This window comes from Lissotriton vulgaris, chromosome 9, assembly GCF_964263255.1.
Source record: "Lissotriton vulgaris chromosome 9, aLisVul1.2, whole genome shotgun sequence".
Taxonomy (NCBI): Eukaryota; Metazoa; Chordata; class Amphibia; order Caudata; family Salamandridae; genus Lissotriton; species Lissotriton vulgaris.
In genome coordinates, this window is record NC_141697.1 from 421,781,716 (window position 1) to 421,809,065 (window position 27,350).

Below are 27,350 nucleotides of genomic sequence, written 5' to 3' on the forward strand. Positions count from 1 at the left end.
GTGAGTGGAGAGTGAGTGCAGAGTGACAGTGTGTGGTGCAGAGTGAGTGCGAGAGTGACTGTTAGTGCAGAGTGAGTTCCAGAGTGACTGTGAGTGCAGAGTGAGTGCGAAAGTGACTGTGAGTGCAGAGTGAGTGCAGAGCGAGTGCGAGAGTGACTGTGAGTGCAAGAGTGACTGTGAGTGCAGACTGAGTGCAGAGTGAGTGCAAGAGTGACAGTGAGTGCAGAGTGAGTGCGAGAGTAACAGTGAGTGCAGAGTGAGTGCCAGAGTGACTGTGAGTGCAGAGTGAGTGGAGAGTGAGTGCAGAGTGACAGTGAGTGCAGAGTGAGTGCAAGAGTGACTGTTAGTGCAGAGTGAGTGCCAGAGTGACTGTGAGTGCAGAGTGAGTGCGCGAGTGACTGTGAGTGCAGAGTGAGTGCACAAGTGACTATGAGTGCAGAGTGAGTGCGAGAGTGACTGTGAGTGCAGAGTGAGTGCGAGAGTGACAGTGAGTGCGAGAGTGACCGTGAGTGCAGAGTGAGTGTGAAGTGACTAAGTGCAGAGTGAGTGCCAGAGTGACAGTGAGTGCAGAGTGAGTACCAGAGTGACAGTGAGTGCAGAGTGACAGTGAGTGCAGAGTGACTGCAGCCTGACAGTGAGTGCAGAGTTACAGTGAGTGCGAGAATGACTGTGAGTGCAGAGTGAGTGCCAGAGTGACTGTGAGTGCAGAGTGAGTGCCAGAGTGACTGTGAGTGCAGAGTGAGTGCAGAGTGAGTGCGAGAGTGACTGCGAGTGCAGAGTGAGTGCAGAGTGAGTGCGAGAGTGACTGTGAGTGCAGGGTGAGTGCAGGGTGAGTGCAGCGTGAGTGCGAGAGTGACAGTGAGTGCAGAGTGAGTGCGAGAGTGACAGTGAGTGCGAGAGTGAGTGCAGAGTGAGTGCGAGAGTGACTGTGAGTGCAGAGTGAGTGCAGAGTGAGTGTGAGAGTGACAGTGAGTGCAAAGTGAGTGCAGAGTGACAATGAGTGCAGAGTGACAGTGAGTGCAGAGTGAGTGCCATAGTGACAGTGAGTGCAGAGTGAGTGCAGAGTGACAGTGAGTGCAGAGTGAGTGCGAGAGTGACTGTGAGTGCAGAGTGAGTGCAAGAGTGACAGTGAGTGCAGAGTGAGTGCGAGAGTGACTGTGAGTGTAGAGTGAGTGCAGAGTGAGTGCGAGAGTGAGAGTGAGTGCAGAGTGAGTGTGAGAGTGACAGTGCGTGCAGAGTGAGTGCAAGAGTGACAGTTAGTGCAGAGTGAGTGCAGAGTGAGAGTGAATGCATAGTGAGAGTGAGTGCAGAGTGAGAGTGAGTGCAGAGTGAGAGTGAGTGCAGAGTGAGAGTGAGTGAAGAGTGTGAGTGAGTGCAGAGTGAGTCCAGAAGGAGTGCAGAGTGAGAGTGAGTGCAGAGTGAGTGCAGGTGCAGAGTGAGTGCAGAGTGAGAGTAAGTGCAGAGTAAGTGCAGAGTGAGTGAGTGCAGAGTGAGTGCAGAGTGGGAGTGAGTGCAGAGTGTGAGTGAGTGCAGAGTGTAAGTGAGTGTAGGGTGAGCAGTGTGTGTGTGCAGGGTGAGCAGTGTGAGAGTGTGTGTGTAGGATGGACAGTGTGTGTGTGTGCAGGGTGAACAGTGTCAGTGTGCAGGGTGAACAGTGTGTCAGTGTGCAGGGTGAACAGTGTGTGTGTGCAGGGTGAATAGTGTCAGTGTGCAGGGTGAACAGTGTGTCAGTGTGCAGGGTGAGCAGTGTGAAAGTGTGCAGGGTGAACAATTCCAATCCAAACCACATAATTTTACTACACACCACATGCATACACTCCATAACACATGGCTAAAAGACATTGCCATTTACAATGCCATTAGCTCTAGCTCAATAAAATCCGAGACCTATTGCATTTCCAATGCTTGTTTGGTGTTGAGCTTAGCCATGATATGTGTGAATGCGCATGTACCTACAGGTTCATGTCGCCTGCTAGCTCTTTACTTCTAACCATTCGTGATATGGCTAAGAGCACCTCCACACATAGCTCGCCTAGTGCTACTAACAAAACTTTGCTGCCAAGCATGCCGTCTATTAATTATTGGATGCAATTATGTTTTTCACGTTTACAAGTGCCTTAGGGTCTTCAGCCGCCCTTCTTACCCTACACATTCTCTAAATTTTTAAGACTTATACCTTACACTTTTTGTTTAACACAGATCACGCCGAATAGAGTCTTCTTATCCCATGACCACGTTTTTACCAGCCGGAGAATAACCGAACCGGCAACGTGGTGAGAGTTTGTTCTTAGACTTTCTTGTGGATGGAGCGAATCCACCTTTTCTATGTACCTTCACCATTATGGAATCACACTTTGTATATGCGTCAGCTTACTGTTGGCTTCTCCCTCCTCTCTTCTCTACCTTCTCCTTAGACTTATATTTTGAATTCTTTTACCATTTTCCACGGATTAACCCAGCCGGGTTGGAAATATCACCGGCAGCGGGGTAAGCGCTTTTCCTTATTTATCCAGTTTCTCCCTTTCAATATCTTATCTGGTATTGTTTTCAAGCACTCTAGGATGCAGACTCTTATGCTTCTCCTCTCTGGTTTATTTCTTCTTTTTCACACCTTAGATTACAAAGCTGTGTATGTCAACTTTCAGATATTTAATGATTTCTTCTTTACAATCAAGTACTTATCCAGTCCTATCTTGGATAGTTAAATAATTTTTTTCTCATTTCAAGTGAGGATTAACCTTTAGGATTTGTCATAAGTGTATTTTGATAAGCATAAAAATTGCTTAAGGAAGTCACTTTTTCAGGTCTGTGCCTTTCTTAGTCAACACACTGATGCTTATTCTAACTGTTTACATTCAGTAACACAGTGGCTTTTGGTTTCCACTGGCATTCTAAATCACATGTATGCTCACCTATTTCTGTAACTATGGGGAGCATTATGTATCACGCATACCATTTGTATCTTCCCCAGCCCTGAGGAGTTGTGGAATTAACTTCCGCACATGACGAAACACGTGTCGGCTGGTTTCTGTTTGCTCATACGACAACTGAATAAAAAGAACACAACGCCTATATGACTAGCTTTCAATGCTTTGCACAATTGTTCTATTGTACTGAACTCTAAAAAAGAAAATAAGTTTTACTTTAATGTGTGCCTAGGTTCAGACACTTAAAATTTAATTACTAATTAAAAATGCCACAAGACTTATCTTTGACAGTAAATAAGTCGTGGGGTGGGGGAAGCGGCGAACTCCTGGGGTTTCGCTTAGCCTGTCTGCCTACCTGGTAAGACGAGTCTTACCTCAAAGTTGGTCTTCATGGTATACATTGAAAGTAATTACTTAGAGAAATGTTTCTGTTTATGTTGTATTTTATAGGAACTTCTAAATATTTGCTCCGCTGTGAAGCAACATACTGAGAATCAGTGCCCAGGAGTAGTGTGCAAAGACCCCCTAAAAGCAATTGGACACTGCTGTGAAATATGTGGTAAATCACACTTTACTATGTTAATTTCTTAAAGCTTTTGTTGATATGTTTATATGTATTTACTTGGTGTCGTGCACATTTGCCTATAGGCTTCTTGGTTTCCTGTGATATAAAATTTGAAATGGGCAAATGGACCAAAAAAGGCAAATATTAACAAGGTTAGCAGCTGTCAACTGATGTATAGGTCAAATGTATTGGTATATTGTTCCATAAGCAAGATATGTGGCCTTTAGAGAAACTAAGAACCTGCATATTAGCACTTTTAAGGAATAACATCATATTTGTAGCGGTCCTACTATTTTTCCATTTGGTTTGCAGTTATTACGATTCGTTGTGTTGTTAGACTGCTGTTCAGTCTCACAGCTTGTACGCTGTTCCTCTGAACAAGTAGTGTGAAATTGGTTATACATAATTGGGCTATTTAACTTTCCAGTAGCCCACATGAGTTGGTGAAAGAAATGCGCAAGTGGCATGGCAGGTAAACATCTTCATGTGGGTTGCAGTGTATATTTATACTACCCACATATATGACAGAAGTGTGTCGCTCCATGGAACACCACTGATTTATAGCTCCGCAATAGTTTTAAATCAGTACAATGCTCATGGCAAGATAAAGTATTTTGCAAAGCAGAAAAACAAGTTTTCTACATTTAATAAGCCGCTTTACCTTGACCATGAAAGCACACACAAGTGGGTGCTTAATGTATACAAGTGTGTAATACCAAATATTAAAGAACAATATGCCTGAAAAGTGACCAAACATCTGTCACTGTAAAGGCCAAGTTACATTTTACGAGCACAGGCTGAATGTAAACAAAAGGTAATTTTTATAACTGAACCTAGAAAAATATTGAAACCGGCTTAAACGTTATTTTTTTTTACATTTTATCAGATTCTAATTCAGTGGTGAAAGTAACTTTAAAAGTATACTCTATGCTACCTTAGAGAAACTGGAATTAAAAACAGTTTGACTGTCTTCCTTTCCATGCAGAGGGAAAATCAGCCACATTAAGGGCCGGAAGAATGTCATAGGATCAGCACTTGGCAACTTAATAGGTATGAGTTGCCTGGATGGTACTGGAACAGATGGTACCACAAAGAAAAGTCTTCTTGTTCAATTGAAAATCCCAAATGAGATCCAAGTAATAGAAATCTGTTCAGCCCCAGGAATCTCCCCGACATTCGTCTTTGCTATCACAAAGAGAGAAAGCAGTTCTAAGAACAGGGTAAAGGGGTCTCCCGCCATTTCTATTGAGGTGGACTAAAAGGGGAAATCAGGCTTCCGCAAGAGAAATAATGCAAGAGCCATTTTTGGAATTAGGGTCATTGGGAAGGTTTATATTAGGGTGAGAAAATACTGAAAAAGGGAACTGTGTTATAGTGGGAAACTTGCCAGCATGGACTAGAGGGAGTTCAGCATGAGTGGCTAGTAAACTGAATAACAGTAGCATCTCACACCCACCTCCTCAGAATATTCCTGGACCTGAAGGAACACTTGAAGGAAGAAGATTCTTCCTAACAACTGGTAAAAGAAGACTGGAACTGCTCTCTAAGGGTCATTTGGCTGTCTTCTTCTTTACTGCTTCTCAAATCAATTAGGCGGAGGAAGGATCACTTGTCCTGCTAACCTGGATTTACAGGTAAGTGGGATGTCCCTTGGTAAAAAACCCTCATACACATGAGTTGGTGTTGTCTGGTAGCGGTATATCTTGGTTCTCCGCTGTTGTTACTCTCGTGTCTGCATAATCACAGGGTTAGTAGGTATGCAGCCTCCACCCGGAGGAAGAAACCCAAGGTAAAAGCAGTAGTGTCCAGTGAAAAAGTGATAGTGGTGACTTAAAAATAACTCGGACAGCCAGTTCGCTATGTTTATTTATCTGGATTCGAGTTAGTGGTGAAAATATTTCAGGAAGAGCGTGGCGAGACTTATTAGGATTCTCACGCTTCCCATATTCGTGGTTTAAAAGGTCGACATGTTTCAGCCCTGTTCGCCTCTCAAGGTCAGTAGGCTTTCTTCAGGACCATGTGGTGGGTGATTAAAGGAGCGTATTAGTCCTTTAGTTTCTTTAAGGTCAAATTGTGCCTGCAAATACAAACGTAGTGGGTAACTAATGGTGGAGAGAGAGGGGGTTGTATATACATATTTATACATTGGTTAAAATACTCTTTCGATCACTACCTTAACAGTAGAAACCACATACTCAAATGGATGGCTAAAACTATGATCTTGGATTTGATCTGCTTATTAAGTCTTAATAGTGTCTCAGTCTTTTCCAAATAGCTTAGATCAGAGGACGCCGGTTAGGTGTAGTTCCTTGTGAAAAGGAGTTCCATGTCTGCATATTATGGCATCTCTGTGCTGCTAGTAAAAAGTCCAGACCAGGAGCGTCACAAAGGCGAAAGCAGGGCCGAGTACAGCTCCCTCATCGTAAACTTAAGTGACAGACCACTATCCCCTGAAGAAACCAGAGTCCTCAACAAAGGCCTAGGCTATGTACCGACCCCAAGCCTAGACGTTTTTAAGACCAAATGCGAAATATCAGAGTTTTGTAGGAAATTGAAACTTAAGGCATTTTTTACCAACCAGGCGTCGTCATCCACAGATGGAGATACGTCCTTACGACAAAAATCTAAATTTTGCCCCTTGAACTCCCAGGTACCAATAGAGATTGCGACCTTCGAACAAGCTGTGATGAAGGAAATTGACGACCTTACTGAAAATATAACTAAACCTTTTCAGAATATAACTAAATTGGAAAAAAGAGCATTGAATACACTAAAAAATGATGCCAGCCTTGTAATCAAGCAAGCAGACAAAGGGGGAGGAGTAGTCGTACTTAGCAGAGAGGGCTACGACAAACAATGCCAGGACCTCCTTTTGGATCGTAAATTCTACGAGATCATCACAATTGACCCTACACCCAGGCTACAAAGAACAATAACGCTAATGGTGGAAGAAGCGGTCACCAATAACTGGATTTCTAAAAAGGAAGGAGATTTCCTAGAGACAAAAACACCAAGAATTCCTTATTTTTATTCCCTCCCGAAAACTCATAAAGCACGCCATCCCCCTCCGGGCAGACCTATTGTCTTTGGGATAGGGTCTGTGCTGGAACCACTCTCTCAATTTGCTGACGAATATCTTAAACCACTAATCCAACAGACTCCGACATATCTAAAAGATACAAGAGATCTCTTGCATCAGCTAACACAAGTCAACTATTCTGAAAAATCAATGATCCTAGTAGGGATGGACGTTGAAAGTCTTTACAAGAGTTTACTTCAAAAAAAGACCTTGGACACCTTAGAGATTCTTCTCTTCGATACAGACTGGAACTATAAAACCCCACGACATTTTGTCCTGGAGTGCTGCAAACTTGCATTAACAGAAAACTTTTTTGCTTATAACACCACCATGTACAGACAATGCCATGGAACGTCTATGGGCAGCACATTTGCCCCCAGTGTGGCTGGGCTTTATGTGAGTAGTTTTGAGAAACTAATCATCAACAACCAAGAAAACCCTTACCATCACCAGATTTATTTCTGGAAACGTTACATAGATGATATTCTGCTCATTTGGCAAGGAGACATGGAAAGCCTAATTGAATTCCACACATGGCTAAACACAAAAGATGAGTGGTTGAAATTCACCTATACTGCCGATAAAAGGAGCTTAGACTTTTTGGATATTACCATCTATGTCGAGAACGACACACTACAGACTAGGACCTTTTTCAAACCCACTGCAAAAAATAACCTGCTGTCCTTTAACAGCTATCATCCTCGCCCTTTACGGGAAAATCTCCCCTACAGCCAATTCCTCTGTTTACGGAGGAATTGCAGCAAACCTGAAGACTATAAGTCCCAAGCCAATGACCTCTGTAAGAAACTAGAGGCACTAGATTACCCCAAAAAAGTGATTAATGCCTGCAAAAAAAGAGCAAGGAACCTAAATCGAGAAGGACTATTGGAAATCACTAACAGAGCCCCTCAAGAAGACCTGCTCACATGTGTAACAACATATAGTCCTGCCACGAACAAGGTGAAGAAAATTATAAACAAGCACTGGAGGATCCTAACTTCAGCAAACCTGTCTTGGCCGAAACCACGTTTTGCTAATAAAAGAACGAGAAACCTAAAAGATCTATTGGTCCACACAAGACCAAAACCCACTGTACCACAGAATCAACCCACCCTGTGGAACCTACCTCCAATCATGGGACACTTTCCTTGTGGATCCTGCTCAGTCTGCCCACTAACTAGCCCCACAAAAGAATTACAACTTCTACCGAATCCAAAATGGACATTGCGGCATCATACCAACTGCAATACGAGCCACATTATTTACATGATCACATGCCCATGCAATATGATCTATATAGGCATGACGTGCAGGAAAGCCAAACAAAGAATTATTGAGCATCGCAGTAACGTCAAGTATAAAAAAGGAACTACCAAAATGGCGACGCACTATCTGGAAAAAGGCCACACAGTGGATGACCTTCAATGGGTAATTCTGGAAACTCTTCAAACTAAGGACCACAATGCAGAACGCATACTCTTCGAAAAGGAACAGAGGTGGGTCCATAGACTGGGCACAGATGTACGAGGTCTTAAAGATAATATCCCATGGACCAGTCTGAACAGGTGATCACCAAGAGCTATAATCCTCATTTAGGCCACGTAAAGACAGAGGACAGTACACTGCACTCATGAGCCATTTACAAAAAATAACCAAATGAATCCACATTCCTACCAAATTCTTGAAATTCATTAAAGAATTTAGCCCTATTCACAAGCATCTAACAGACATGTATATTGAGTTAGAATTGATATACTACAAGTAAGTCACTGTTCGCCGCTGAAAAGGACTTCCTAAATTGAAATGAACTATTACCATAACGATAAAATCGAGTGCAGTGAATATCGATTTTAAAAATTAATATGGTAAAAGACGCTTGATATTAACAAATACTCCTTCCTAACAAAGTCTGTTTTCACTTCCTATGAATGGGAAGCAATTTAACAAGGCTCGAGAGTCCGTGAATCCTACCGGGTCCAGGGCGGCAGAGTCAGCACAAGCAGCAGAGGGGGCGCCGAGCCACAGGTGCACGCGAGGACGGAGCGGCGCTAGAAAGGATAAGTACAAATCAACTAACACTTTACTCCCTCTTTTTAGTGAAGGGCCACGCTCCCAGTGACTCCTTGGTACCCGAGGAAGCGCGTACAAAAACGTGCAAAGGTACGTCCTAATGAAAAATGACTGACTAAGCACATGCATGTAACTGTTTGTTAGAGAGACCCTCCCAGCCCGGGGCACAGCCTTTGTTTAATAACACAGAATTAAATGAAGGGTTACAATCACTATACCAGGTAAGACCCACAATATATTAACAGAATAGAGAAAGGCACCGCAGCATGCATATACCTTGTACAAACTTACTATGCATGAGGCATTTTTTACTAGCAGCACAGAGATGCCATAATATGCAGACATGGAACTCCTTTTCACAAGGAACTACACCTAACCGGCGTCCTCTGATCTAAGCTATTTGGAAAGACTGAGACACTATTAAGACTTAATAAGCAGATCAAATCCAAGATCATAGTTTTAGCCATCCATTTGAGTATGTGGTTTCTACTGTTAAGGTAGTGATCGAAAGAGTATTGTAACCTAAGTACAGTCCAAAAGTTGGACTCAAATGTATAAATATGTATATACTACCCCCTCTCTCTCCACCATTAGTTACCCACTACGTTTGTATTTGCAGGCACAATTTGACCTTAAAGAAACTAAAGGACTAATACGCTCTTTTAATCACCCACCACATGGTCCTGAAGAAAGCCCACTGATCTTGAGAGGCGAACAGGGCTGAAACATGTCGACCTTTTAAACCACGAATATGGGAAGCGTGAGAATCCTAATAAGTCTCGCCACGCTCTTCCTGAAATATTTTCACCACTAACTCGAATCCAGATAAATAAACGTAGCCAATTGGCTGTCCGAGTTATTTTTAAGTCACCACTATCACTTTTTCACTGGACACTACTGCTTTTACCTTGGGTTTCTTCCTCCGGGTGGAGGCTGCATACCTACTAACCCTGTGATTATGCAGACACGAGAGTAACAACAGCGGAGAACCAAGATATACCGCTACCAGCAACACCAACTCACGTGTATGAGGGTTTTTTACCAAGGGACATCCCACTTACCTGTAAATCCAGGTTAGCAGGACAAGTGATCCTTCCTCCCCCTAATTGATTTGAGAATATATATTTCAAGGAAACTGGATGGATTACATATCTTTTCCTTCTCCCTCTTTTATGATAAGGAGTTCTTCTTTACTGCTGCAGGGACATGAAAGGCAGTTAGAAACCCTCCTCCTCTGAAGATCTAGACCAGTGCTTATCAGACTGTTTAAAACCACGACCCACTGTTTAGTATGGAAAACATTTATGACCCACCTAGCTTTAGTGGACATGAGGTGGAAGATTTAATAATGTAATAAAGCACTGTGTTGTAGTGCATCGTTATTTGCAGAACGCACATTTGAAAATGGTCACTACATTTGCACATATTTGGAAAACAAGAACGCCGGGTACAGTGTTTTTACTTTAGAATGGCATATTAACTCTAGACAAACATAAAAATTATATAATCAAAAATGCAATAGCTACTGAATAATAGATTTAAACATTTTATTATTTTTCATTGATATTGTTTAATGTTTTTTGCATTGAAAATATTTTTTATAAATAATGTGTACAAAAATAAATGTACAATCTCAATAAGAGACTGGCGGCTTGTTGAAAAACCAATGCGTTTCGGCTAGGCCTTTATCAGGACTCCGTCACAGTGGTTACTAAACGAAAGATATATGAACATAATTATAGTCTAGAGTTTAGAAGCCCTTTAAATTATTAAAAGCATTTGTTAAAACCTTGGATACGGTATACAACCGTTACAACGCAACTTTTACAACGCACTACCATTACATCGCAACTTTTACAACGCAAATACCATTACAATGCATGCCATTACAACGCATGTCATTACATAGCAGATACTATTACAACGCATGCCATTACATCGTAAGTATAGGTAAGTATATTATTTTTATTTTATTTTATTTTACATTATTTTATTAATTTAATTAATAATAAAAATAAAAATATTAATTTATGTATTTTTATAAAATTAATTATATATATTATTTTAAGTAATTTTGGGGTATTTTTAGGTTTTAGGGCTGGGTTTGGTTTTTGGGGTACAGGGGTATTTTTAGGTTTTAGGGCTGGGTTTGGTTTTTGGGGTACAGGGGTATTTTTAGGTTTTAGGGCTGGGTTTGGTTTTTGGGGTACAGGGGTATTTTTAGGTTTTAGGGCTGGGTTTGGTTTTTGGGGTACAGGGGTATTTTTAGGTTTTAGGGCTGGGTTTGGTTTTTGGGGAACAGGGGTATTTTTAGGTTTTAGGGCTGGGTTTGGTTTTTGGGGTACAGGGGTATTTTTAGGTTTTAGGGCTGGGTTTGGTTTTTGGGGTACAGGGGTATTTTTAGGTTTTAGGGCTGGGTTTGGTTTTTGGGGTACAGGGGTATTTTTAGGTTTTAGGGCTGGGTTTGGTTTTTGGGGAACAGGGGTATTTTTAAGTTTTAGGGCTGGGTTTGGTTTTTGGGGTACAGGGGTATTTTTAGGTTTTAGGGCTAGGTTTGGTTTTTGGGGTACAGGGGTATTTTTAGGTTTTAGGGCTGGGTTTGGTTTTTGGGGTACAGGGGTATTTTTATGTTTTAGGGCTGGGTTCGGTTTTTGGGGTACAGGGGTATTTTTAGGTTTTAGGGCTAGGTTTGGTTTTTGGGGTACAGGGGTATTTTTAGGTTTTAGGGCTGGGTTTGGTTTTTGGGGTATAGGGGTATTTTTAGGTTTTAGGACTGGGTTTGGTTTTTGGGGTACAGGGGTATTACGACTTTAAATAAATTAAATTAATTACATCAATTTAATTAATTTTAATTAAATTAATTACAATATTTACAATTATAAAATTAATTGAATTACATTAAATTAAATTAAAATAAATACTTTTTTTACTTATTTAATTTATTAAAATTAAATAATATTATTTACAATTTTTAAATTAATTAAATTAATTTTATTACATTTAAAAAAAAAAGAAATACTTACCTATACTTACGATGTAATGGCATGCGTTGTAATAGTATCTGCTATATAATGACATGCGTTGTAATGGCATGCATTGTAATGGTACCTGCGTTGTAAAAATTGAGTTGTAACGGTCTGCGTTGTAAAATAACGCGTTGTAACATCATATATCCCTTGGATACCCACTTCAATAAAGGGATATAGTCAAAGGTTTCTTTCCTTTAGTCAGTACATAAAAATGACAAAATATAACAATTACATATAATGAAACATTGAATTTCCACAATGACCTAAATCTCAGATTGCATGCTGTTAGTATGACAATAGAAGACAGTACCAAACTAAGTGTTGACGGTTTGTATTGTCAGTGGTTAGAACCAAGCTTCCCAACATGAAGACATATAGTGAACAGAGCTGATGGATGCTTCTTACTCTTACTAGTGTACCTTCACATGCTTTAATTAGTAAAAAATATACTAAAGGTATTATCTTTCTACAGACTACCTCGTGGGTGTCAAAATGGTACTGGTCTCAAGTAGTATTACAAAATTGAATATTGCGTTTCGGCTAGGCCTTTATCAGGACTCCGTCACAGTGGTTACTAAACGAAAGATATATGAACATAATTATAGTCTAGAGTTTAGAAGCCCTTTAAATTATTAAAAGCATTTGTTAAAACCTTGGATACGGTATACAACCGTTACAACGCAACTTTTACAACGCACTACCATTACATCGCAACTTTTACAACGCAAATACCATTACAATGCATGCCATTACAACGCATGTCATTACATAGCAGATACTATTACAACGCATGCCATTACATCGTAAGTATAGGTAAGTATATTATTTTTATTTTATTTTATTTTACATTATTTTATTAATTTAATTAATAATAAAAATAAATAAAAATATTAATTTATGTATTTTTATAAAATTAATTATATATATTATTTTAAGTAATTTTGGGGTATTTTTAGGTTTTAGGGCTGGGTTTGGTTTTTGGGGTACAGGGGTATTTTTAGGTTTTAGGGCTGGGTTTGGTTTTTGGGGTACAGGGGTATTTTTAGGTTTTAGGGCTGGGTTTGGTTTTTGGGGTACAGGGGTATTTTTAGGTTTTAGGGCTGGGTTTGGTTTTTGGGGTACAGGGGTATTTTTAGGTTTTAGGGCTGGGTTTGGTTTTTGGGGAACAGGGGTATTTTTAGGTTTTAGGGCTGGGTTTGGTTTTTGGGGTACAGGGGTATTTTTAGGTTTTAGGGCTGGGTTTGGTTTTTGGGGTACAGGGGTATTTTTAGGTTTTAGGGCTGGGTTTGGTTTTTGGGGTACAGGGGTATTTTTAGGTTTTAGGGCTGGGTTTGGTTTTTGGGGAACAGGGGTATTTTTAAGTTTTAGGGCTGGGTTTGGTTTTTGGGGTACAGGGGTATTTTTAGGTTTTAGGGCTAGGTTTGGTTTTTGGGGTACAGGGGTATTTTTAGGTTTTAGGGCTGGGTTTGGTTTTTGGGGTACAGGGGTATTTTTATGTTTTAGGGCTGGGTTCGGTTTTTGGGGTACAGGGGTATTTTTAGGTTTTAGGGCTAGGTTTGGTCTTTGGGGTACAGGGGTATTTTTAGGTTTTAGGGCTGGGTTTGGTTTTTGGGGTACAGGGGTATTTTTAGGTTTTAGGACTGGGTTTGTTTTTGGGGTACAGGGGTATTACGACTTTAAATAAATTAAATTAATTACATTAATTTAATTAATTTTAATTAAATTAATTACAATATTTACAATTATAAAATTAATTGAATTACATTACTTAAATTAAATTAAAATAAATACTTTTTTTTACTTATTTAATTTATTAAAATTAAATAATATTATTTACAATTTTTAAATTAATTAAATTAATTTTATTACATTTTTAAAAAAAAGAAATACTTACCTATACTTACGATGTAATGGCATGCGTTGTAATAGTATCTGCTATATAATGACATGCGTTGTAATGGCATGCATTGTAATGGTACCTGCGTTGTAAAAATTGAGTTGTAACGGTCTGCGTTGTAAAATAACGCGTTGTAACATCATATATCCCTTGGATACCCACTTCAATAAAGGGATATAGTCAAAGGTTTCTTTCCTTTAGTCAGTACATAAAAATGACAAAATATAACAATTGCATATAATGAAACATTGAATTTCCGCAATGGCCTAAATCTCAGATTGCATGCTGTTAGTATGACAATAGAAGACAGTACCAAACTAAGTGTTGACGGTTTGTATTGTCAGTGGTTAGAACCAAGCTTCCCAACATGAAGACATATAGTGAACAGAGCTGATGGATGCTTCTTACTCTTACTAGTGTACCTTCACATGCTTTAATTAGTAAAAAATATACTAAAGGTATTATCTTTCTACAGACTACCTCGTGGGTGTCAAAATGGTACTGGTCTCAAGTAGTATTACAAAATTGAATATTTCTATCTTGAATATACATTAGCTGTATTAAGAAAATAAGAGGGGCAGAGTTACGACCTGGTGACCTGGTGATATACCAATGGGTTATAGGTTGCAATGCAATATAATGCAGACTCTACTGGATCTAATGATTAGTACCTTCTCTTAAAATCTTCTTTTCAGACCTCTAGATTTATTGCGATAACATCACAAGGTTAGTAATTATTTCTAAGTGACAAGACATTCTGTCTACCATCTTGACAAGAAGGTGGGTATAGTTTACTGATGTCGTGCATACATATTTGTTTAAACACCCAGGAAATCCACGCTTGATGCCACAAGACACAAACCGACATGGAGGTACCTTACCACAAGATAAGATAAAAAAACTGTGGAGAGGTAAAATCAAGTACTATCACTTAAGGGCTCCATAGTAATGGACCTAGCATGTTTCACTGGTTCAGAAAGGATACAGAATCATTTTTAATTATACCTTCACTCTCTTTTCCTAATATTTGAGATCCATTCATCCTCTTATGTATTATGTTGTTTTTCAGGCTACAAGTCTCCTCTACAACTTTTCTATTTGGATCTTCGCTATTTTGAATCGCAATAAATCTAGAGGTCTGAAAAAAGATTTTAAGAGAAGGTACTAATCATTAGATCAAGTAGAGTCTGCATTATATTGCATTGCCATCTATAACCCAATGGTATATCACCAGTTCATAACTCTGCCCCTCTTTTTTTCTCAATACAGTTATTGTATAGTCAAGATAGAAATATTCAATTTCGTAATACTACTTGAGACCAGTGCCATTTTGACACCTATGAGGTAGGCTGTAGAAATATAATACTTTTAGTATATTTGATACTAATTAAAGCATGTGAAGGTACACTAATAAGAGTAGGAAGCATCCATCTGCTCTGTTCACTGTATGTCTTCATGTTGGGAAGTTTTGTTCTAACCAATAACAATACAAACCATCAACACTTGCATGAATCCTTAGTTTGGTACTGTCTTCTATTGTCATACTAACAGCATGCAATCTGAGATTTAGGCCATTTTGGATATTCAATGTTTCATTATATGTAATTGTTATATTTAGTCATTTTTGTGTACTGACTCAAGGAAAGAAAACTTTGACTATATCCCTTTATTAAAGTGGGTATCCAAGGTTTTAACAAATGTTTTTAATTATTTGAAAGGGCTTCTAAACTCTAGACTATAATTATGTTCACATATCTTTCGTTTAGTAACCACTGTGACAGAGTCCTGATGAAGGCCTAGCAAAAACGAATTGGTTTTTCAACAAGCTGCCAGTCTCTGTACATGTAGAGCAAATTGAAAAAAGTCACAATTGATGTGTATGCAAATGAATTGAAATTGAGGCAATTGTGTTATCAGAAATATAAAATCATGATATCAATCAAAATTGTATCTATTTTCTAAGGAAGAGCCTACATGTGGTTCATACTGTACTATTGAGAGTGTATATTTATTTGTGTACACATTTATAAAAATATTTTCTATGCAAAAAAGATAAAACAATATGAATGAAAAAATATTAAAATATTTAAATCTATTATTCAGTAGCTATTGCATTATATAATTTTTCTGTTTGTCTAGAGCTAATCTGCCATTCTAAAGTAAAACACACTGCCCGGTGTTCTTGTTTTCCAAATAAGTATTTTCCCTGTCAGGGTTGTGTATCCTATTTTCAGGGGCCCTTTCGTTTTTCAAAAACACTACATTTGCACATACAGTTTTATAGATGTTTTTACATTCCCCCATAACTCAATTCACTCACTACTTCAATCACTAAACAAGACCATTCTAACTTCAACCACTCATTCATCCCCAGCCTTAGGTCATGTACACCTTGAATTACAATTGGGAAAAGTTCTCTAATTTCTTTTGTTGTTGTGAACTGGAGTTTCCCAAACATACAGTCAACGCACGTTTCGGTGGTAACCGATCTTATCAAGCCACCTTCATCAGGACCACACGATCAACACCTTATCCTATGGTGAAACAATATGGGGAAATCATACTTTCTAATCTGTCTTCATCTTATTCTGAATGAGTCTCCTCCTCATATACTAAAGCAAAGTCTACGAGGCCAAATTGGTCTGTCCACCCGCGGGTGTACAAATCCTGGAAATAATCTTGAATTAGAGCAATGATATTGTGCAGGATTATGTGTTGTCTGCCATCTGTGTGGGTCAATGGTTCCACAAAACTTGAAAATAAGGATATGTCCCTCCAATAATTAAACTTGATTTAATTTAGGGAGCTAGCTCACACCAGCCAATTTAAGCTCCTGCTGCCTGCAGAGCCAGTAGAAAACCAGTCAGATGGCAACCCTGCCCAGAGTTGAAACTTCATCAGTGGCTGCAAAGACTGACTTTGCACCGCTTTGTTCATTTGGCACTAAAAATGAAGGCATTAGCCGGAGCTTTGAGGAACTGTTACTGACTTTAGCAGCCTGTCCTGTCCCACTGAAGGATTTTCAGAACCAGGAAAGTAGCAAGGTCTCAAGATAACTCTTTGACTGGAGTGACCTGTTAGCCTTACATGACTCCTAGACCCTCCGCCTCCTCGAACCTCAACCCCGTCATCATGATTGGCCAGAAATTGCACCTAGTTCACAGTCTTCCCTGAACATTGATTCTGACTTGCGCTTCGTTGTTTCGTGCAAATTGTTTACATTTATATCTCCGGTACTACAGACCACTGATTTTCATCAATGTCTGTCAAATGGAAAGAGGTAGAAGACTGGCTTTCGTATAAAATGTTTGGGGCGTGCAGTAGTCTCCTGTGACTCAAGATACTTTAATTCAGTTCTTCAGGGAATCATAGCAGTATAGAAATACTTAGACCTTCTTTCCTCTTAGTGTGGATCCCTGTTTTCTGTTTGTTTTAAAGCATGCATGTACTTCTTTGCACCTTAAAAAAGAACTGTGCTTTTATTTTTATGTGTGGAACTAATTATTTATCTTCTCCTCTTTCCACTAGGGGCCACAATATCATTGGATTACTCACCAAATTTTGACATTGAGGCATATCGGAACAGGCTGCTTCATGGCTTTCTTAATCTGGTATTGTATGCTATTTAGAGATATCTATCACATTTTGTACCCTTAATAACAATACATCAAAGTTGCGGGAACAGGCGATCAGGGAAATCATTTAGTGTGCCTAACTTGGTGCAGAATCTTCAAACAGATCAAAAGTTATAATGGTGGTCCCAAAATGTCTGATTTTCACTAATTACATTTGTTTGTGCATAACCATGGAACAAAAGTCCCAAAATGTTTATGGCACAAATTTCACTTGGCTATTTAAAGTATACTTCACAGTTGACAGCCTGCTTGTAGGCGAGTACCTCAGGTCACATTTCAAATGGAGGAAGTTGAACGTAGACGTCTGTCTCAATGTTATTTCTCCTCTGATAAAAAAAGGACTCTCAGTCCACTTTTCCGTAGAAATTCAGATATTTCTGTTTTCAATCTAAATAGATTCTCCTTAGGTGTGGGTACAGAAACTAGCCCTTTGTTTAGCACACTATTTTGTGCATTAGTGAGGACTTTCCCAACTATTTGAGGGTGATGTTTGGTGTGGTGGCAAGGATTTGCTTGTTCCAAGGGTTGGCTCTTTCTGGGAGGAGATCCCCTGTAGTGTATCCTGTGTTTTGCTTGGTGGCCTTTGATCTCTTTTCTTTCCTCTCTTTCTTGACCTGACACTTACCTGAAGAGGGTCCACGAACGCCGCCACCGCCCGAGAGTCATTCCTTGCATCGCATCGCGCCGCCGCCCCGGGACCACAACTCCCGGAAGCCTCAGCGGCGGCGCGCACTTCTGACCTCGCGCCAGCGCCCAGAGGCGCTTGAAATCGGCGCTGAGGTCGGCGGAGCCTGGGGAGACCTGACACTTACCTGAAGAGGGTCCACGAACGCCGCCACCGCCCGAGAGTCATTCCTTGCATCGCATCGCGCCGCCGCCCCGGGACCTCAACTCCCGGAAGCCTCAGCGGCGGCGCGCACCTCTGACCTCGCGCCAGCGCCCGGAGGCACTTGAAATCGGCGCTGAGGTCGGCGGAGCCTGGGGAGACCTGACACTTACCTGAAGAGGGTCCACGAACGCCGCCACCGCCCGAGAGTCATTCCTTGCATCGCATCGCGCCGCCGCCCCGGGACCACAACTCCCCGAAGCCTCAGCAGCGGCGCGCACCTCTGACCTCGCGCCAGCGCCCGGAGGCGCTTGAAATCGGCGCTGAGGTCGGCGGAGCCTGAGGAGACCTGACACTTACCTGAAGAGGGTCCACGAACGCCGCCACCGCCCGAGAGTCATTCCTTGCATCGCATCGCGCCGCCGCCCCGGGACCACAACTCCCGGAAGCCTCAGCGGTGGCGCGCACCTCTGACCTCGCGCCAGCGCCCAGAGGCGCTTGAAATCGGCGCTGAGGTCGGCGTAGCCTGGGGAGACCTGACACTTACCCGAAGAGGGTCCACGAACGCCGCCACCGCCCGAGAGTCATTCCTTGCATCGCATCGCGCCGCCGCCCCGGGACTACAACTCCCGGAAACCTCAGCGGCGGCGCGCACCTCTGACCTCGCGCCAGCGCCCGGAGGCGCTTGAAATCGGCGCTGAGGTCGGCGGAGCCTGGGGAGACCTGACACTTACCTGAAGGGGGTCCACGAACGCCGCCACCGCCCGAGAGTCATTCCTTGCATCGCATCGCGCCGCCGCCCCGGGACCACAACTCCCGGAAGCCTCAGCGGCGGCACGCACCTCTGACCTCGCGCCAGCGCCCGGAGGCGCTTGAAATCGGCGCTGAGGTCGGCGGAGCCTGGGGAGACCTGACACTTACCCGAAGAGGGTCCACGAACGCCGCCACCGCCCGAGAGTCATTCCTTGCATCGCATCGCGCCGCCGCCCCGGGACCACAACTCCCGGAAGCCTCAGCGGCGGCGCGCACCTCTGACCTCGCGCCAGCGCCCGGAGGCGCTTGAAATCGGCGCTGAGGTCCGCTCCGCGGGACGCGAGCGGGACGCCCGGGGCGAAGCCCGGGCAAAGGGCGGGCCCTCTGTGGCCCTCCGGGGACCGAGGAGCCGGGCCGGGGCCATTCCCTTTCATCATCGTTCTTTGACAGATTCCAGTAAACAACACATGTGAGTGAGAAACTACTGCTTATAATCTACCTTAATCTCCCATTTGAGACCGGAACTATCCTCCATCATGCCCTCCAATCTGGTCACTATGGACAATTACCTAATTAAAAAGGTTGCGCAAATCAATAGCAACAGAAGGGCGTCCCTGGGTTTGGAGCATTCTCCTACAGTTACACCGGAGCCTCCATTGACTGTCACAGACACACCTATGTCAGAGGTGCCCTCTGCCCCACCAGGCAAACTAACTACTGTTGTTGCCATGGTTCATGCGGGTCAGCATGACGAGGGTCCCCCGCTCAAGCCCTTATAGGGACAGGCACAGGTTCTCTTGAAATATACGAGCCTGCAGCAAAAGAATCGCCTAGAAGATTCAGGAAAGCTCGAGTGAGACGTAGGGAGAAGCAAAGGAAAACCAGCCACACAGTTACACAAGGAGGGGGGGGTGAGTTTGGAACTCTACCACTACTCACAGAAACAAGATCATCTAATTTAGGAGAAATAGGGGACGCAATCTCGCCCAAACGTCTTAGAGATTCTTTGCTGCTTATCGATTTATCACACTCAGGGGTCACAGATAATATTGAACGCTCTTCTGCTGACCCCACCATGATAAGCAAACATCTCTTGTCTAGTACACCTGATAGTTCATCCCTATTGGACTTACCTATTGAGAATGATAGTGTTAGGCTATCGGGCTCCCCAAAACTCCCTATTGAGCTGTCTCCCAAGCCTCCTACATCTCCCTTAATTACGAGAAACAGCAAAAAAAGGGGGGTGAGCCACTGGGTAATCAAGCACATAAAATAAGGAAAGGGGTGGTTCACTCTCCTCAGTCACAAATTGGCCAAACCCTAGTATGCGAGGCGGCCATGATAGCCAAAATTGTAGAACTCATCAGGGGTGTGACGCAACCACTTCTGGACAAGACTATTATGATATGCACACACCTAGATCAAATAGAGAAGAAGGTTGAACAGAATTCCCTCCTCCTATCTGACCTGGTAAAGGGGCTAGATAAAGCTAAGACAAATTCTTCATTAAGAGCTAACCCACCTGTAAAATCCAAAGTAATAGTTCCCCCTCCAATACAAGCTCCTATAACACCAGCACCTATAACATCGGCACCTGTGCAAAAACAGAAACCTGTGCAAGAAGGGGTAAGATCGGGTAGTCCTGTGATTACGTTATTAACTCCAACCCCACAATTGGCCACACCTCAACTCGTGGCTCCAGCAACTAAGGAGCAAACATCTAAACCAGGGGGAATTCAAAATCAAGGTGGTAGTAAGGACCTATTGACGACTAAGTCAAGTAAAGGGAATGTTCTGGCCATCGCTCCCGAAAAACCAAGTTGTATCATAGATTTAACCCCTGATTCTGCTCCTTATGTTATTGTAATGGCAGGGGTCCCAGAACTGCCCGCAGGTAAATGGGAAGATCATGGAGCACTACGGAACAAGGTGGCCTTTTGGCTCCGTGATAACAGACCGTTACCTGCTTCAATAAATGGTGAAATCTTAAGTGTAAGGCGTGCCAACTGGGTGGGAGCCAGGCCAAAGGATAGAAATGGCGATGTTATAATCATCAATTTTAAGGACCACAGGGCAGTGAGGCATATTGGGGATTGGTTCGATGCTAGAAGCAGCGATTCCATCTCCACACATCTTCTATCCTATTTCTACCCCTATGCACCGCCAAAAAGCTTTAATAGCTGGGGCAGGGACAGGCAGCTTATTAAGAAGCCAGTCTACCAACATCGGGGGTTTGGAAATGCAAGATCATGGGATAGGGTTGGACCCGGGGGGGTACCACCTGCGCTGAGTAGTTCTGTTTATGCAAATGGCCAAGACCCCTTTCTTTACACTCAGAGGCCGGAGGACTTTTATCCCAGAAATCAGCCTCAAGTTTATCAATACCCCCCTTTTAGTAATCAATATCCACCATACTTGGGACCCAACCTCACTCAAGGTAGACCATGGAACAATAGAGGATTGCTTCCACACATGTATAACCTACCAATTCAAAATCGCTTCCAGATCTTCTCTGGTCTGGATGGGGTAGACTGACAGCAAGCCCAGATTCCTAGAGAAACTGTGGCCGGGAAAAACCCCTCTCCCATAGTTTCTCAAGTTTCTACTTGGGGCGGGGTTCTCTCTAACAACATTGAGGCCCCCATTGAGTCATCTCAAGAATCGCCCACACTAAATAAGAACCTCACTCCCGATAGGTTGACATCGTGTGACAAAGTTAGCCTGAAGCAGACGCCACCCATCGTAGGAGATAACAATGGGAGCAGGGAAAAGATAGAAAATGGCCCGATACAGGTGAAGAGTGATCTTTGTGCACTGCTTTTCTGGAATGTAGCAGGGTTAAGGCAAAAAATTAGTAACCCAGTCTGGGAGTCTGTAATAAGTGGCCAGGATATAGTGGCCCTGCAAGAAACATGGACTCAGGACCCAACTCATGTAAATGGTTATAGAACCTTCTTTACCTCAGCAGTTGGAGGCCATTTTGGAAGGGCAAAGGGTGGTTTGACTACGTTTGTTTCAAATCAACTCAAAATTAAGCAGGTTCATTGTCACTTACATTCTAATTACTTTCAGCTCATAATTCTAAGAGATTTTAAAGGAGCGAAGGTGATTATTATTAACTTCTACAATAATGTCCCGAGGGACGAAATTGTGGCTACGATGAAGCAGCTCAAGGAGGTAGTTCAATTAAAGGTAGATAAAAATGACAGAGAACTAGTAATTTTATGGGGGGGGGGGTTTAACTGTTCACTCTGTACTAAAGGGAGCCAGGGCCTATGTGGCCTAATGACAGAGAGAGATATGTACCTGACCCACTTTGATCATACTTTGATGGGGGACTTGCTGAACGAATTATTATTCATGTTTGACTTGGGGTTTGCAAATGAAACAGCTCTAAAACCCACACCCTTTGCCCCGACCTTTGTTGGTAGAGGTCTGGCGTCAACTATTGACTTTATTATCTCCTCCAGTAATCTGAATCATAGAGTGGTGGGGGTTACAAACATCCAGTTGCCCATTAGTGACCATCTCCCCCAATGTCTCAAGGTAGCAGATTTGTTCCCAGACCCATCGACGGCCGCGCCTCTTGTTGAGGCAGCGGTTGATGTGGTTCTTGGGAGACAAAATGGGTACACACTCAATTGGAGCAAAGTAATCCCCGCAACATTCTTCAAGGAACTATGGGAGGCGTGCTCCACTAGTTTTATGACCTGTTTGGGAGATAATTCTAGTAACAATCAAATAATAGAGCACTTTAGTATAATAGCTACAAATATAAAAAATAGCTTAAGGGTGGAGGCAAAACGTAGAGGGAAGGGGTCTAAGAGCTGGTTCGATAATGCATGCACCAGGGCGCTGAAAAATTTAAAACAAGCAGTACACAGAGGCCCCAGGGACACTGGTGAAATAAGAGCATGTAGGTCTGCGTATAACCAGGCCCTCAAAGTAAGGAAAACTGTGCTAAATAAGGAGGCAATAGATTCACTCTGCGAGGCTTCACAAACTAAAAATTCCGCCGCATTCTGGAAAGTAATTAACACCCCTTTCCCATACGAAACCCATACGGCGCGAATTGAGATCGCAATAAACGAGGATAATTGGGTGGATCATTTTTCTAATCTCTACAAGGCACAGGATGTCACTTGCAGCGGAGGTCCTCATATTAGCTTGGACTTACAACCAGGTCCTAACTTGGTTGTAACACTAGATGAGGTATTGCTTGCCCTGAGAGCTACCAAAGGAGGCAAGGCAGCTGGGCCTGACGGGATCCCCGCAGACCTATTTAAAGCAAACACTGAAATCTGGGGCCATTGTTGGTACAACTTTTTAATGCGGCTTTATCGAGGGGCTTGAAAGACTCCTGGTTTACTTCTGTCATCGTCCCAATTTATAAGAAGGGGGATAGAAACAGCTGTGCCTGTTACAGGCCAATCTCCCTTCTCGATTCTTCAATAAAAATCTTGGGACGAATAGTGCTGGCAAGACTCCAAAGCTGGGCGGAGGAAAATGAAGTCATGAGCGACTTGCAATTTGGTTTCCAAAAAGGGATTGGCACAATCGAGCAAGGCCTAAACTTAATGTTACTGCAACACAAATACATAAGGATAAAATCGGAACGCTTGTATTTTACCTTTGTGGACCTTTCATCGGCGTTCGACTGCGTGTCGCACACCAAACTGTGGGCAATAATGAAAAGTCTGGGAGTGGACAACACCATCATCTGTTTCCTGAGGGAACTGTATAGTGGAGCCACAGCTTCTGTTCGTTACGGTAGGGGGGGCGAATGCTCCAGACAATTTAGTGTGGGCCGTGGAGTGCGTCAAGGTTGTGTTTTAGCACCTTTTCTTTTCCTCCTTTACATTAATGGGCTTGAGCATCACCTGCTGCAGGAGTGCAGAGATATGCCCAGGGTGGGGAGGAGGGAAATCCCTGCGCTCTTGTATGCGGATGATGCCGTGCTTATGGCACGTACTCCTCAGGCTCTGCAAAAACTAGTAGTAAGTTTTGAGAACTTTATGCTGAATCTAGACCTACTGGTAAATTGTAGTAAAACTTTCACAATGAACTGCGGTCCTAAAACAGGTAAACCGATGAAACTGATGTTTTTAAATAGTGTTCCACTAGACAACACCCCAACTTTTTCCTATTTGGGCATTTTATTCCATGAGTCAGGTTCTTGGACAAGTGCAATTAAGGCCAGAACTCTTTTATTTATGAAAACGATCATGACCCTAAAGAATTTTGTTAGAAAATTGGGCAGGAAACCGATAAAAGAAATGTTAACTATATATAAAGCAACATGCTTATCCGTGGCTATGTATGGCTCAGGCTTGTGGGGGTACGCAAATGTTGATTCAATCCAGGTGGTGGAAAACAAATTTATGAGGGAAGTCCTTGCAGTTCCACAGTGTGTTGCCACATTTAACTGTCACGCTGAACTTGCTCAACCCTACATAACAGACATTATTAAAATTCAGCCTATCCTTTTGTGGCATAGGGTATGGACCACAAATGAATGTGTTATGAATCGGGCTCTTTTACAGGATACCCTCAGCCTGGATCATGTGGATAGATCAGAATGGCTGGGATACGTAAAGTGTTTCCTGACTGAGATTGGGCGCCATTCTTATTACTCGGATCCATCTTCTATGGATAGCATCTCAAGGAGTAAACTGAAAACCCTCTGCCTGGACCATCTTGAGGATAAGAGGAGGAGAGCTGAAACTTTGAAACATTCTGTACATTCCCACCTCCTCACTCTATGTGAGTCTAAGTCTGTACAGCCATACCTATCCCTGCCCATGACAAACTTTGATCGCTTTCTTTTAACTCGTTTTAGATTTTGTATATTTTTTAGAATGGTGTCTTTTCCTAGTATGAACTCATGGATGCGTATATTGCCCACTTGCCTGTGTGATGGCATGTCACATCAAACGGATATTCATATCCTTTTCTTCTGCAGACTTTATAGTGCCTCTCGTAGAAAAATTATCGTCCCTTTTTTAAAAGAAATTAATTTAACCAGATGCCGCCCAGCTTTTTTAGAAGCCCAGAGAATGGATATGGTTTTTACTGTAACTGTGGTTTTAAGTTTTTTAAAAAGCGTTCTTAAATTACGGAAACAAATGGTAACTGAAATGGTTTAAAATTTCTTTTTAGTGAATAATTCTCTAATGATCTTCCTTGGTGAACTTATATTATGAGCTGTAATCAATGTAATCTGTTTTTATGTCTGTTACTTTTATGGTTACTTGTTTTAACCGAATAAAGTTCTTTGAATTGAATTGAAATTCCTCTCTTTCTTCCCCTTCCTGTCTGAAAAAGACATGCTCTGGTAGTGCCAGGTAAGATGTGGCAGGGTAAACGTGGACCCTTAGGTTTACCTCAAGGTATTTTTAATTCATCTGGATCTCTTTGTTACACTTCTTATAAAGAACTCCCTCTAATTGGAGTTGAGCCCATTCTGGTGCTATCATCTTACCAGAGTGGGATGAGGTTGCTAAGGATGAAGCATGCCACAAGATGTGGGTGAGGCTTTCTCATTCAGTATGCATGGCATATCCAGGTTTTTCATTGTTCAAGTGTTAGCCTAAATGGAGCCTTACAGCATTACCAAAGGTTCAGGTTGATACCTGAATAAGGTGTATCAAACTTTACCATTGCAACTTTTTCTGTTAGCATGTTGTATTTCGGAGGATATGCAAGCGTATTTCCTCTGACCATCCTTTTGTGATTAATGACATTTACTTGTTACTCCTTCATTCCTTCAACTCCACCTCCTGCATGTTTTTTTCTTACAATGTGCACTCTATGTTCATAGTATAATAAAACTGAAAAGGTGAGACTATAAAATAAAAAAGTGAAATGCTCAAGCAAAACCAATCTGTGAAAGAAATTATATGAGTGAAAAATTAATTACATTTACTGGAAAAATAATAAATTTAAAATTATGCTACTGATTTGTTATAAGCTCATACAGAGTAAATTACGGAAAAAAGTAAACCTTTCTATTCAGAATGAGTTACTCAGTCTAACAAAACTCTGTACATCCATAATATATTTGTAATCCTAGGGTAACATACAAATAAAAGACAATGCAAAATAGAAATGGTGGCATGTTGAGGCTAGGACCCTCCTTATCAGTCACTGAAAAGTCCTCCTTAGCCCTCTTTCTCTTCATTCCCCAATTAAACTAACCGACTCTGAGGAAGTAATTGGTAGAGATGTGGCGCTACTTGTCCTTAATAGGAATACACTTTTAAATCTGTATACTGTTGGGAGACTCCTTTTTTATGCATGAGGTGTCGATACAAGAACTCTGAGGCTGGATTAGTGAAAGGGCAGAATATTTGGCATTTTGGACAGTGTGCCCAGCTCATGTAGTTTAAAGCACGGACTTAAATGAAGTGATAGCCTCAAATTCATTGAAAGGAGTAAATAAATGTGTTAGTGTAACACAACCACTGTAAGGCCTTCATAGGAGTTGATCACTGAACATAAAAATGTGAGCATTTTTCTGAAAGCAAGGTGGTTATCGCAGTATGGATAGACATGAGAGCTGTTTCATAATGAGTGGGATTTTTAATATGCCTTGTCTCTCCTTCAATTCTTCATAGTTATCTGTGAATTATGAACCGTGACATTTAAATATAGCATGCTTGCAGGCTGATGGGATAGAAATGTTCCCTGCATGTAAAGTGGTATATGCCTATGCCTTGAGTGCCTGACTGCATGTGAAACTGATATCCTAACTTTCTGTTTGGCCCTGGCCCCATACTAATCTAGCATGTGCACAGAGTCTGAGCCTGTCGCTAGGTAATGTGTGGTCCAGAACCTCTTTTGGGGCCTAAAGGGGTGCAGAAAGAGTACCCTCCTAGCAGGTCGTTGACTACTATACGTGCCCTGGGTAAGTCACTAAAAGGGGAAGTGTACCTAGTTTTTTTGTATCATTAATGTAACCAGTCAGTTTCCTGTGTGGCAAAGAGAGTGTGGACTACTGACCCTTCTTATGTAAGGTTTCAATTTTATATGAACCCCAGAGCCTGGTGCTGACATTTCCTATGCATGTCGAGTGTGTGCATATATGAGATGCCTAGGCAGCTCTTGTACGGACGTATGTCTCTGTGTGTGTTGACAATCTGAGTAGTGGGCTGAGTGGGATCCATTTTGGATGGCCCATGTTTCAGCCCTGCTTAAGATGGAGGTTGGAAATATCTTCCACAGACAGCGGAAGAGTTCTGAGTGCATTTTTCTGGCTGTAGGGTGGAGACCCAGACACTGAAGTGAGCGTGGATAGAGACAGGGCTACACTTGGAAATCCATTGTGGGCCTTGATAGCCAAAAGCTGCTGATTAGTTCTTCCTGGGAACTGCCATTTGGCTGATGGTAGGGAAGAGGGTTGGGAGTTTTGGTGAGGACGTTTCTCGGCAAGAACTTCCCATGTGTCTGTCATTGATTATTGCTGCAGGAAAACGGAAGACAGCCAGGTGTATAGATCTCACACTTCATTGTGCCCTTGTTGTGGATACTCCTGCTTGGAGACATCATCATTGCTATCTGCTGTGTTAGC

At 42.1% G+C, this 27,350-nt stretch overlaps 1 protein-coding gene across 1 annotated transcript in view; it reads left to right on the plus strand.

Moving 5' to 3' along the window:
* AMN (amnion associated transmembrane protein) overlaps positions 1–27,350 on the plus strand; it is a 146,790-nt gene that overhangs the window by 97,878 nt on the left and 21,562 nt on the right. Inside the window, exons 7-8 of the mRNA XM_086937840.1 lie at positions 3,378–3,486; positions 17,096–17,178. Coding sequence (XP_086793966.1) covers positions 3,378–3,486; positions 17,096–17,178 — 192 coding nt within the window. The remainder of the gene's footprint in view (positions 1–3,377; positions 3,487–17,095; positions 17,179–27,350) is intronic.